The sequence below is a fragment of the Canis lupus genome, chromosome X (genome assembly GCF_048164855.1).
Source record: "Canis lupus baileyi chromosome X, mCanLup2.hap1, whole genome shotgun sequence".
NCBI lineage: Eukaryota > Metazoa > Chordata > Mammalia > Carnivora > Canidae > Canis > Canis lupus.
In genome coordinates, this window is record NC_132876.1 from 110,295,341 (window position 1) to 110,309,582 (window position 14,242).

A 14,242-nucleotide genomic window follows, 5' to 3' on the forward strand; every position below is an offset into this window, starting at 1 on the left:
TAAAAAAAAAAAGTTTGTTAAATACTACCAATAATCACTGGGAAGATATAATGGGGAAAATAAACTATTGACCATAGCCACAAAAAATAGACAATATCTGGGTCTGATAGGACACTTTGGCTGATCTGGGAAGCAGAAAGAAGAGTCAAAACAACACTGGCACACACTCCATCCCACTCCCCATTTCCATCAGTCTCTGTGTAAACCTATTGCTATGTACAGCAGCTTTGGTTTTCCACCTGTGGGATGGATGTGTGGTCTCCCCATCAAGTCTTATGAACTGGTTTGAGAAACTAAGTAGTAGGACATGGAAATGAATGGCTTCCAGGTCACCTCCCACCTATGGAACACCCAGAATATCTCAACTAACCCTGTGCCTCAGATCATTAATCTGGTGCTGATATCTAGAAATGTTAAGTGATCTTCTGGCCCCTAAAAATAACCTGTTTAGGAGTCATAGCACTTCAGCCAAACAGGCCGAGTTGGAGGTTATGTAGAACCTTCCCACCAAAGAGGGCCATCAGAAAGCAATCTATAGTAATGTACAGCATGGTGACCCTAGTTAAGACTACTCTTGTTGTATGCTTAAAAGTTGCTAAGAGAGTACATTTTTAAAGTTCTCACCATGCGCAAAAGAATTGTAACTGTGAGGTGATGTGTTAACTAACCTTATTGTGATCATCATTTCATAATATATACATATATGAAATCACTGCATTGTATACCTTAAACTTCTACAATGTTAGATTCAACTATATTTCAATAAAGCTGGAAAACATTTTAGACAAAATCAACCTATAGAAGTAATCTGTAAGTTAGTTTTTCTGTTACACACAATAGTCAATCAGTAAGATTCTAGAACTATAATTATATATAGAGATATATATAAGAGAATGCACAGCCTATAAATATGCCCTAGTACACATTTTTAAATGAATACATGATGAAGGAGGCATGACAAGCCATGGCAAAAAGATACATTATCAAATAAGCATTGTGGGAAAAGTTAGTTAGCTGCTTGGACATTTTCTTTTTGGCTGTGTTCTTTAATTGTTTTCAGCCACTAGGCATCAAAGTTTCCTTTTTTGGTTTAATATAAAAAATCCCAACCCAAACTTATGAAGTGCTAAATTTTTTAAAAGTCAAACCATAAAAAAAGTCTAGAAATACAGGCACAGCAATCCACATTTTAAATATTTCAAAGCCTTCTAAGTTTACAAGCAGGGATTCACAAAGAAAAAGATATTTAGACTTGAAAGATATTTTAAATAATTAATGGGTAAAAACTTCCTATACCTGATGGAAAATATCAACCTAGATATCACAGAAGCTTAGCAAACCCCACACAGAATAAAATATAAATGAAGCATCATCAAGGCATATTATAGTTAAAGTCCTACTTTCTAATGTTACTTAGGTTAGTTTGTTTCTTTCTTAACTCCATCAGGTGATCTTATTATTTGTAATACAGTTAAATTCATTTGTCACTGTGTGTACTCTATTTTGGAAACACAGACACACACATTCTTTCCTGTTTGTAATTATTTTTTTATGGATATGAAACATTATCACAGTTCTAAGAGTCAAAACTACAAAAAGGTACATTCAGAGGATGTTACTCCCCCCCTCAGCCCTCTACCCAACTCCGTTCTCCCATTCTTTCTCCCTTGTTCCCACCCATCCACTCATCCCCTGTAGGTAAACAAGATCATTTGTTTCTGGTTTATTCTATTGGTTTCTCCTGTATTTATTTTTGCACAAACACACACACACACACACACACACGCATGCACATTCATATCAGGCAAAGATTTCTCAAAGAAGATGCAGAAAGTATTAACCATAAAGGGGAAAAATTGTATTATATTAAAATCAAGAATGGGCAGCCCCGGTGGTGCAGCGGTTTAGCGCTGCCTGCAGCCCAGGGTGTGATCCTGGAGATCCGGGATGGAGTCCCACGTCGGGTTCCCTGCATGGAGCCTGCTTCTCCCTCTGCCTGTGTCTCTGCCTCTCTCTCTCTCTCTCTCTCTGTGTGTGTGTGTGTGTCTCAATAAATAAATAACTCTCTCTCTCTCTCTCTCTGTGTGTGTCTCAATAAATAAATAAAATCTTCAAAAAAAATCAAGAATGAAAAAAAAAAAAAAAAATCAAGAATGTCTGCTATTATCAAAAGGCAGCATTTAACGATTAAGAAGATAAAAGCCAAAGACCAGGAGAAGATATTTGTAATATGTTTATCTAACAGAGATTCATATTCTCATATTTAGAATACTTAGAGCACTTTGAAAAATTGATAAGAAAAAAGCAGCTAACCCAATAAAAGGATGGCAAGAGACCTGAATAGGACTTCACCAAACAGGATGTTGATGTGGCCACTAAAGAGACAAAAATGTAAGCAATTTCACTGCTCACCAGAGAAATACAAACTAAAGCAGAAATGTGATACTACTACATAACTGAGAGAATGGCTAAATGAAAAGGACTGACAACGCCAAGTGCTGAAGAGGATAGAGAATAACTGGCACTCTCATCCACTGAGGGCAGTGGTACAAACTTGGTACAACAATTTTGTAAGATGGATTATCAGCATCTAATAAAGCTGAACATACACATACCCTGTAACCCAAAACATCCACTCTCGGGTCGTGGTACATCTTTATAATACTGGCCCTCAGTAAGTCATGCCCCCTTGTACCCACATCCCTTTACAATATAATGTTGCTTCTCCTCCCTGCAAGAGATAGAGCTCTCCTAGCCCCTATGAATCTGTGGCTGTCCTGTGACTTGCTTTGACCAGTAGAATATGGAGAACTGACTTTGTGTGAGTTCCAGAGCATAGGCCTTGTAGCTTCTGCCTTTGTTCTCTTGGGATCCAGGTACTATGTAAAGAAGCCCAGGATATCCTACTAGACAGAGAGGCTGCATGAGGAAAATTGAGGTATCTCAGTTCAGAGCCAACACCAAAGTCCCAGACAGGTGAGTATAACCATCTAGATCTCCCTACCCAGCCCAGCTAGGTTGAATGAGCCCAACGGACACCAGATGGAACAACGACAAGCCATCCCCACTAAGCCCAGTTCAAATGCCTGATCCACAGAATTATGAGCAACAAAATGGTTGCTGTTTTTAAGCTACTAAATTTGGGGGGTTTGTTATACAGCAATAGGTAACCAGAAATGAGTATATAGCAAAAGAAAATGATATATCTGTTCACCAAAAAGGACATGTACAAGAATGCACATAGCAGTATCATTCAAATTACCCAAACTGAAAACAACTCAAATGTCCATAAACAGTAGAATGAATACATTTTGGTAAATGCATAAAATGGACCATTATTCCACAATAAGAATGACCGAATTTCAACAACACGGATGACTCTCAAAATATGACATTGAGTAAAAGACAGACTCAACAGTGTGTGCTTTCATTTTAGAGTGAAGTTTAAAAACAAGCAAAACCAATCTAGGATGTAGAAGTCAGGAAAGTCATCACTGGGGGGGGTTAGGAAGTGACTGGCAGGGGGTGGGGCACAGGAGATAGGCTTCAGTGGCTCTGATAACGTTTTCTTTCTTGTTCTGGGTGCGGGTTACAAGGGTGTGCTTACTTCGAGAAAATGTATTGCATCCTATATTTGCAATTTGTGTGCCTTAATGTATGCTATACTTCAAGAAAAGTTTACATAAGAAGATTAAGTCACTGTCTCCTTCTTCGATAAAATTTTTTAATATTTTTAAATCACCTGCAGAATTTTTTGACATGTAGATTTTAAAAAATACAGAGCCTGAGTAAATATCTCTGGGCTGGAACCCTGCCATCTGGGGCTATGAATCTCCGTAAGTGGTTCTGATGCACAGCCCAGATCGAAATATTAGGTCATTAGCAAAAAGAGTGCTGCTTCATTTCATCATCATTATATTTCCTCTCAGAGATATTTTGCCAAAGAACATGAAGCGCAAACAACTATCTTCAAATTGCAATTATCTAAAAGAAAGAAAATGGCAAAATACCCACTTCCACCCACTCCCCACTCCTCAGGTTTGGCTATTCTACCGTTTAGAAAGCTTCCACAGATCATTAAATGCTTTAATTAGTTTCATACATATGCGCTCAGCTCAAAGCATGCCATTAAAACACCATTCTTTTGCCACTGTGAAGGGTGCTCGGGAGATGATTTAAAAGAAGCTCTTAGATGACATACACTTTTAATTAGAACAAAAAATGGTTGGCCCAAATTAAAGAAATAAGTTTTTAAGTCTAGCATCTACCTTGACGATAACGACAGTCATCTTGATTTTGCAGGAGAAATGCATGCCTTGGGAATAACTATAATTTAAAAATCATTTTGAACCGTACCTACATTGCCTGTCCCTGAAATGATTTGCTTAGTCATCTGAGAATGACCAAATAAATAATAAAAAGAGAGACAGACAGCTAGCTCTGCAGAAAACAGAGAACTGTGTTCAAGCCATCATTTCCCCCAGATTTGCTTCATGAGATACTCAAGATATTTTTCATCTCTCGGCATGAAAGTTTTGTGCATAAAAAATAAGATCCTCTTCACTAAGCTACTATCATACATCAACAGATTATGGTTCAGAGAAGGTGCTCAGCAAATCAACCTTGAATGAAATCTAATTTGGCTTTTTGAAAGTGACAAAGTTAAATAGTCAAATTTAGTCAACAACAATCAGAGAAAAAAGCCACCTGAACTGATTTCACCAGTTGTTTGGTGTCGCAAAGATGAGACAGGTGGACATCACTTTAATTTCTTACTGTTCTCCCATTCTTCAGAGTTGACATCCCTTGAGGAGGACAATTCAGTATTTAATGACTGCTTTTCAAAAGACTAAACATTTTTCTTACCTGGATCTTTCTTGTGTATTTGTGTGTAGTTTTCCAACATGAAGGAAAAGAAGTTGGAGAGCTGGACAAAATAAAAATACATTAGTCAATGAATGGACCCCCAAACAGCCATGGTGGTGGCGAATGCTCTCCCAGCTGCCCAAGGTGCTAATGGGTCCCCCTCCCCTCTACAGCTAAAAAGTACTTATTTTCTACTAATAAGCATGAAAGCTGGAGTATACATCATTTTTGGAAGCTTGAAAAAGGCCTTCCTTGCCCATCTACATTTTCTCCTAGAATTCTTACAGGTTCCGTCTCAGGAAAGTCTTTCATGTTTTAACTCCTTAAAATATTTTTTCCTTCATAAAGTAACAAATTTACTTCCTACTGGGGCACATGCCCAAGAACAGAAGAAGACCATTTTGTGTTAGTTAACTAGACATCTGGCAGCCCTCTTCAAAATGTGAATGTCAGGATTGAAAAATACCATCCTCTTCCCAAATCATACTCTCCGCAGCTAGTTCCGAGACAATATCACCCTCTGTTAAAGCTTTCACCAAGGTTCCTCAGCTTAAAATGGACCCAAACTTTCCTTTTCTCGATCATGAGGTGCACTTTACCCAAAAGGAGATGAACTGGCAAAACAGACCTGCAATTGGCCTTGTTCATCAGCATATTCGATAGACTGGAAGATGGTGAGGGCATAGCGTTGTCTGGCCTTCAACCGAGCACTGTAACCTCGGTACCAGTTCTGGATGACCAATGCGGCTTTTAGCACTACAGACACGTAGGATATGAAAATCAGAGGATACCAGTTACTATGCAGCTCTAGGACACGGACGTAGGTGCTTCAGAAACAAAATCAGTACACCTGGATTTCTAGGTTCTAAGAACACACACTGCAATGAGATTTACCTTTATGTTTTTGTAAAATGTCAAGTCTCAAATACCCAGAGAATAATGATGGCATAGCCATTAGGAGTAGAGTTTCTGGGGAGCGCCTGGGTGGCTCATTCAGTTAAGTGTCTGATTCTTGATTTGGGCTCAGGTCATGATCTCCAGGTCGTGGGATCAAGCCCCAAGTCATGTTCTGTACTCGGGGGTGTTTGCTTGGGATTCTCTCTCTCCATCTGTCCCTTCCTCTGCCCACCCACTTGTGCACACTATCTCTATCAAAAAAAAAAAAAAAATAGTAGAGTTTTGGGACAAGAAGTTGTGAATTTGAATCCCAGATCCGCTAATTACTATGAGACTCTGGTAAGTTATTAGAACTCTCAGGACACCTGGGTGGCTCAGTGGTTGGGCGTCTGCCTTTAGCTCAGGGTGTGATCCCGGGGTCCTGGGATCGAGTCCCACATCGGGTTCCCTGCAGGGCGCCTGTTTCTCCCTCTGCCTATGTCTCTGCCTATTTTTCTGAGTCTCTCATGAGTAAATAAAATCTTAAAAAAAAAAGTTATTAAAACTCTCAAAGCTTCAGTTTCCTTACCTGTAAAATGGGGAAAATAACAGCACCTACCTCTGGCACTACTCAGGAATATTCATATTCTATGTATGCCCTGGGAAGTAGCCATTCCATTCTTCACTATATACCCCCAAAGCAATCCTATATACCCCTGTTTTGTTGCTTGTGGCAGTAGGGAATTTGACACCAACGCAGCCTGGCTGTCCATCGCTGGGAAGGAGAATGTGTAACTGTGGTGTGTGCACACCACTGGCTATTATGCCACAACTGGGAGCAATAGATTAAATAAACCCACAGCAACATGGGTGGGTCTTAAAAATATAGTGTTTCAGTTAGAACAGTCATTAAAAAGTCAGAGACAATGAAATATAACATATAATTTTATATAAACTTAAAACGCACATACACAAAACCAAAACATACATTCATAAGAATATATACAAAGGAAAAGACACTAAACAACCAGATTGGTTATTTATGGGGTGTGTGTGTGAATGAGTATAGGGTACAACAAGCAAATTAATTAGCTAACATAAGAAAGAGTCTCACACAGACCAGTGATGACAAGGTACAATGAATTACAAAGTAGGATTCGCTCCAGCTTCTGTACCTGAGATTCAAGTGATACAAAACTGATGGATAAGCAAACACACCTCCCTCCTTCATAGCGTTATGATAAGGATTTAATGAGCTACTACTGGTGAAGAGTTTAGCCCCATGCCTGGTTAATAGATGGCTAAACAAACGGCTACTATAGTGATAAGCATCGTCTCATTTGTGGATTATTCAGTACACTGACTCTCTTCTGGGGCTCTGAGCCTTTGAATCATCCTGTTGCTTCATGGCTTTGAAGAAAGCGATCAGGTGAGAGATAATGAGATTTAAAATATAGTCTCTTATGCCTTCCTCAAGTTTTAGAGCGAAGAGCAATCAACACCAGCTGGCTTCTTTTATTCATGCTATAATTTTTCCCAGTTAGCACATAAAAATTAAGAGTTGACTATAACAAGAACAATTTGAATTCTAAAAGCAGGATTCTAGCCTCCAGTCTCAGTATCCTTGGCTTAATACTGCTGTGGTACACTAGTCATCTGAGGGTATTTATTTATGTTTCTCCAAGACTCTCTAGTTTGAGACACCCCTTTCATTATTCAGCTTCCAGAAGACCCCAGGAAATAGACATAAGGTCAAGTATCATGATCATTATAGGGGAACACCACAGGGAGAAGAAATAGAGTGATTTGTTCAATATGGCAAAGCAAATGATTGGGAGGCTGGACATCTCAGCTGTTCTCACCATATCATTATGGAGGGCTCACCTATCAGGTCCCTTCTATGGGACAGTCCCGGTCAGGATAAACCAACTCTCACCTCGGGGGCTCTCTCTGTTCCTCAAGCACAAAGGAACTGTCCCAGGGCTATTTACCGAGCACTTACTGAGGGCAGGGCCATGGATTCATTTCCTGCAGTCCTCACCGCACCCTGAGGCTGAGACAGACTACTTAAGGTCACTCAGCCAGCAGGTGGAAATGCACAGCACAGAACTGAAGCCAGGTCGCACTGACCTGTAGCCCACGCTCTTAACCTCCCTAGAGCTACTGACCTTTTGCTGGGTCTCGGTTTCTGCATCTGCACAGTGATGTAGTAGGCTAAAGGATCACTAAAGTTTCTTCAGCTTGGGGTTAGCACCACAGATCATAAATAATCATGCTTACTATTTCTATAACTAATATTGGGACAAAACAGCTACCATTTGTTAAGGGGCTGCTATAAGATATTTAGCCCTCCCCCGCACATACACACAAGTGTCATCTCCATGTTACACATAAGGAAACTTCAGGTTCAGAGAGGCAAATATCTTGCTTCAAGTCACTTACCTAGTAGTATGGACTCAAGTCTTCTGAGTCCAGACTCTCAGCTCTCTCCACTATAGCCAGTTACTTCTTTCCCTAATCTATTTGTATCTTTCCTTCCTTTGAATAATAATAGCCACCACTTATGGAATGCCTACTATATGCCCGGCAGTAAGCTACACACATTACTCATACTATCACTTCTAGTCCTCCCCCATGAGGTGAAATAGGTGATCCAAGCCCCGTGTTCTATCTCTGCCTTGCTTCAGGCCAGTCCCTTGCCAAGGTCTAGGCACACTCCCCTGGGGAGGAGTTGCTGTTTTATTTGATAAGCACACAATACTTTCATAGACTATATTTTACTAGTAGGTGTGGAAGGCTGACAGCCATGCTCAGTTCCCTGGCTCTTGCATTGCCTCTTCTCCTGCAAAGGCAGTAAGCTGAGCCATCCCCTACCCCCTTCTCTGCTCAGAAATCACCAGGCCTGTTTATGCTTGCTATCTGGTCCCAGAGCCTCTACACATGGGCACGAATGCCACCTACTAAGCTATCACATGTCAGCTGTCACCCCACACTTCTCTAGTGGGCTCGTGGATGCTGAGGCTGGGGCTCTGCAGGCCACATTTCTGATCAGCGGAGTGCTATGGGTTTGGCTCTGCCAACGGGGGCAGTAGAGGGAGATGGTGAGGCTGGAGGAGGATGAGAGACGTACTCTTGTTCCTCTGAGAGTCTCCTGGCAATAGTTCCCCCCCACACACTCCTGCCCCAGGGTCTCCCTGTAGCAGCAACTAGATCCAGTCTGCAGTACACTGTGCTTACACAACCAGCCTTGGGGCTGCCCCTCAGAGACTCCAGCACCAGCTGGGCAGCCCCCACTCTCAAAGGCTTGAGTTTGACTTCTGCGGGAACCCTCCTCCGACTTTCTAAATGTTAATAATTCCAGTCTCTCCCCTTTGTTCTCTCAGCCCTAGAGATGGTAACTGGCCTACCTCCACGTGTCTTAGAGCTCCTTCAGAGACCTTTCTGTAACTGAGGAATGGCTTGATACCCAACTGACAGCTCTTTCCCTTCACTTCTCTCATCACATCCCTCTATGGTTTCCACCTCCAGAAGAGACCTTGCCTGATGAGCCAGTCTCAGCGGGTGGGAACAGCAGGCTCAGGTTAGGCCTCAAGCAGCAAACTGCCTGGACCCTCTGGCTCTGGCCCTTATCGGAATCCCACACAGGGATTTGGAGTATATAGGCAGCAGCTGGCAAAATGGACTCTGATCTGCATCCTGCTATTGCTCCTTTGCTCTGTGGTTGCCCCAACACCCTCTCCCAGCACAGGAAGGAGACCGGAAGGGCAGAGTGGAGTGTACCAACAGCAGACCTCTGTGACCTCACCTGATTACTAAGAACTGCCCCCCAGCTCCCCACCCCCACCACATACAGAGGGGCCACTCTAGCCAGCTGAGAACTCTCCTCTGGAGCAGAAACCTCCAAAATGGCAAAGGGTAGAGCCCAGATAGTATAGACCCTCCCCGAGGGGTTGCTGTATTCATAACCCCCAACCCTGCCTATAGAGTTGAAGATCTGTGTCGTCCAGTTCTGAACTTGTTGGACAGCTTAGATCCGCTTCTGGTCCTGCTGCTTCATCACATAACAGGGCTTGTCTTCCCTGTCACATTAATTCCATGCAGAAAAAAAAAACAAAAATAAAAGATATTGCCATATGTGTCCCAAGGGCCTTCTATTTTTGTTTCTAGAAGGAAGCAACAGCATAGGTTTAATGAGTTACCTGGCCAATTTCCTGTACCCAGCGCAGGTGGATTCTCTATTGCCAAGCTGAGGGTTTTTTTGGTTCTTGTTTTTTAATGGCTTCTTTTCTATGGTGGCAGTCATTATCATGGTATTTTACAGGAAATTAACTATCCATGTAGGAGGCCAATGAATAAGGCAAATCATAAATTCAGAGCATTTGTTTTGTGCCAGGCACTGTGCTTGGTGCTTTCTGTGGATCATTTAATTATATTTGATTTAATCCTCCCAACCATCCCATGAAGTGTCATTACCCTTATTTAACAGATAAGGAGACTGAGGCTCAGAAATAACTTGTTTGGAGTCACATCATTTGTCAGTGGGAGAATACAGAGTCAAATCTGGATTTCTGGAATTCCAGAAACTGGGCTTATACCATTATGCTATACAACCCAATGTGGCATTTGGAACCGGCCATAAAAAATGAGACAGTATATACAACAGTAATGTCCTCCTTCCCATAGCGTCCATACCTCACATTCCCTATGCTCTTTACCTGTTCTGTTGTTCTCCATAGCACGTTTTACCAGCTGACATCCCATATACTCCTATGTTTATATGTTTATTGTCTATCTTCCCCTATTAGCTAAGCTACATGAGAATAGGGACTTTAATTTTGTTCACTGCCATATCCCCAGTACCTGAGGTAAGGCCTGGCAATGGATACTTGTTGAACAAATGAATGCATATCTTCTAGGGCTGTTATAATAATAATGTATTAGTAATGTATTGATACAGGTATTCATAATATATTAATTGATTGATTCATATAAAATGCTTAGCATGTTGCCTGACACATAGGAAGCACTCAATAAATAGTAGATGCTTTAAAAAAAAAAAAACTAAGGTGGGAATAACATAATAATTGTCTTCCTCCTGGCTAACAACTTCTAGTGTTCCCCCCACTTCCAACTTCCTAACTATACATAATAGTGTATTAAAAATTTCACAAACTACTGTGGACAAACACACACCATCTCAGAACCCAAGAGTGAGGAGCCAGAAGAACCGGGCCAACCAGGATCTAGAGGGCACACTCCCTCAGAGAATGTATTCTTGGTTCCAACACTACTTTCTCAGCAAGACCTTTTCTGACCACCCTTTTTAAAATGGCCTCCAGGCCCCCACTGCCATCTCATTTCCTCACCACAGCACTTAACACTATCTGATATAGCATACATTTTACTCATTTGTCATTGTCTGGCTTCTTCCACTAGGATGTAATCTCTGGGACTTTAGTCTTTTGGGTTAGCTGCTATATCCCCTGAGTCTGGAACCGTCCCTAGAACATAGTAGATGCTCAATAAGTATTTGTTGAATGAATGAAATTGCTCTTTAGTTAAGACTTTCCATCTTGTGTTTCTCTTCATGCTGACTGGTGGAGTCTTAGGTTTGGTTTGTTTTTTAAATCAGAGTTTATTTGACAGTTCTTTAAACAAGCAGCTTATCTTCAGAACAATAAGGCATTTAAAGACTCTCTGCTTTTGAAATTCTGCTGGCAGAGGCCTCCTGAGGAGGCATCAGGATGAGCAAATATTTCATATAACTTTAAGGGGCCTGACACCCAGTCAGGAAGAAAGAGACGCACAAATGTGATAGAACTCATTAAAACGAATTCCAATGAACTGGAAAGAGTATGAACCATCTAGTAGCAAAAGGCTTTAAACAAGGGGGAAAACATCTATTTCCTCAGCTCTTCAAAGCATGATGAGAATAGAGTCTGGCTCAGCTCTGGGACCACAGTTTTCCTTGCTATTTTTGTTTACAGCTATTCTATATCTGCCATCTGCTAGAGTGTGTGACTGTCACAATGAGACTTCAAACTTCACTGGAAAAACAGCTCAAAGCACATGCCCAGTGGACATGAGATGGTCACAAAGTCTGCTTCTTGGGCAGCAAGCAAAATAAGAACCCTATGAGGCTTGCTCATCCACAAACTGTGGCATCCCTGCACAGCAAGGGCACCACACAGCATTCTTATCCCTGGAAAACATTTGCTTTAAAAAAAAAAAAAACTTTTAATTAATTAATTTATTTGAGAGAGACTGCTCAAGCGGGGGGTGGGGATGGGGGTGGGGGAGGTGCAAGGGAGAGGGAGAGAATCTCAAGCAGAATCCATGTTGAGCATGGAGCCCAATGTGGGGCTTGATCTCACAACCCTGAGATCATGACCTGCCCCAAACCAAGGGTTGGACGCTTAACCGACTGAGCCACCCAGGTGCCCCTGCAAATCATTTTTCTTAAACAAGAGGGAAATGAGAGTAAAGCATGAGGCTTTGTCTCCAAACACTGACAGGCTTCTTAAAACTATCACTTTCCTTAAATGACAACAGAGATCATAGTTTGATCATTCTTAGAAACTTCTGGTGTTCCAGTCAGAGAGGGGCAAGAACTAGAGGTCATTTCTTTGACTTTCTATTTACTCATGTACTCACCCAGCAAGCAACCCATCCACAGGGGATAACAAAAATCAGTTTTGATTTGTAATATTGAGACTTCCATTTTGGTTCTGACTCAACCAGGTGCCAACTGTGTAACCTTGGGCAGATTGTTTAACCTCTCTGGTCCTCAGGATCTCATGTGAACAATGAAAACTTGGAATAATGTGATCTCTAAGATTCTCTCCAGTTATAAGATATTCTAATTCATCCTTCTTTTTTTTTTTTTTAAGGCCACAGCTACAGCCTACCTATTATTGCACATAGCAAAGGTTTAAGTAACCATTCAAGGACAAAATAGGACATGTACTTGTGAACACGTAAATCAGAAGCTTCTGGACAAAGAAGACAAATTGTAAAGGCTACTCAAGTAAAACAATCAATGTGATTCATCATATCAGCAAGAGAAAAACCAAGAACCATATGATCCTCTCATTAGATGCAGAGAAAGCATTTGACAAAATACAGCATCCATTCCTGATCAAAACTCTTCAGAGTGTAGGGATAGAGGGAACATTCCTCAACATCTTAAAAGCCATCTACGAAAAGCCCACAGCAAATATCATTCTCAATGGGGAAGCACTGGGAGCCTTTCCCCTAAGATCAGGAACAAAACAGGGATGTCCACTCTCACCACTGCTATTCAACATAGTACTGGAAGTCCTAGCCTCAGCAATCAGACAACAAAAAGACATTAAAGGCATTCAAATTGGCAAAGAAGAAGTCAAACTCTCCCTCTTCGCTGATGACATGATACTCTACATAGAAAACCCAAAAGCCTCCACCCCAAGATTACTAGAACTCATACAGCAATTTGGTAGCGTGGCAGGATACAAAATCAATGCCCAGAAATCAGTGGCATTTCTATACACTAACAATAAGACTGAAGAAAGAGAAATTAAGGAGTCAATCCCATTTACAATTGCACCCAAAAGCATAAGATACCTAGGAATAAACCTAACCAAAGAGGTAAAGGATCTATACCCTAAAAACTATAGAATACTTCTGAAAGAAATTGAGGAAGACACAAAGAGATGGAAAAATATTCCATGCTCATGGATTGGCAGAATTAATATTGTGAAAATGTCAATGTTACCCAGGGAAATTTACACATTTAATGCAATCCCTATCAAAATACCATGGACTTTCTTCAGAGAGTTAGAACAAATTATTTTAAGATTTGTGTGGAATCAGAAAAGACCCCGAATAGCCAGGGGAATTTTAAAAAATAAAACCATAGCTGGGGGCATCACAATGCCAGATTTCAGGTTGTACTACAAAGCTGTGGTCATCAAGACAGTGTGGTAGTGGCACAAAAACAGACACATAGATCAATGGAACAGAATAGAGAACCCAGAAGTGGACCCTGAACTTTATGGTCAACTAATATTCGATAAAGGAGGAAAGATTATCCATTGGAAGAAAGTCTCTTCAATAAATGGTGCTGGGAAAATTGGACATCCACATGCAGAAGAATGAAACTAGACCACTCTCTTTCACCATACACAAAGATAAACTCAAAATGGATGAAAGATCTAAATGTGAGACAAGATTCCATCAAAATCCTAGAGGAGAACACAGGCAACACCCTTTTTGAACTTGGCCACAGTAACTTCTTGCAAGATACATCCAGAAGACAAAAGAAACAAAAGCAAAAATGAACTATTGGGACTTCATCAAGATAAGAAGCTTTTGCACAGCAAAGGATACAACAAAACTAAAAGACAACCTACAGAATGGGAGAGGATATTTGCAAATGACGTATCAGATAAAGGGCTAGTTTCCAAGATCTATAAAGAACTTCTTAAACTCAACACCAAAGAAACAAACAATCCAATCATGA

At 41.0% G+C, this 14,242-nt stretch overlaps 1 protein-coding gene across 3 annotated transcripts in view; it reads right to left on the reverse strand.

Moving 5' to 3' along the window:
* Nucleotides 1–14,242, reverse strand: part of PPEF1 (protein phosphatase with EF-hand domain 1) — a 123,217-nt gene that overhangs the window by 69,928 nt on the left and 39,047 nt on the right. For all 3 annotated transcript variants that reach the window (XM_072818342.1, XM_072818341.1, XM_072818340.1), the window contains 2 exons: nt 5,495–5,622; nt 4,867–4,927 (listed from right to left, as the gene is read on the reverse strand). In XM_072818342.1, the coding sequence (XP_072674443.1) occupies nt 4,867–4,927; nt 5,495–5,622 (189 nt within the window). The remainder of the gene's footprint in view (nt 1–4,866; nt 4,928–5,494; nt 5,623–14,242) is intronic.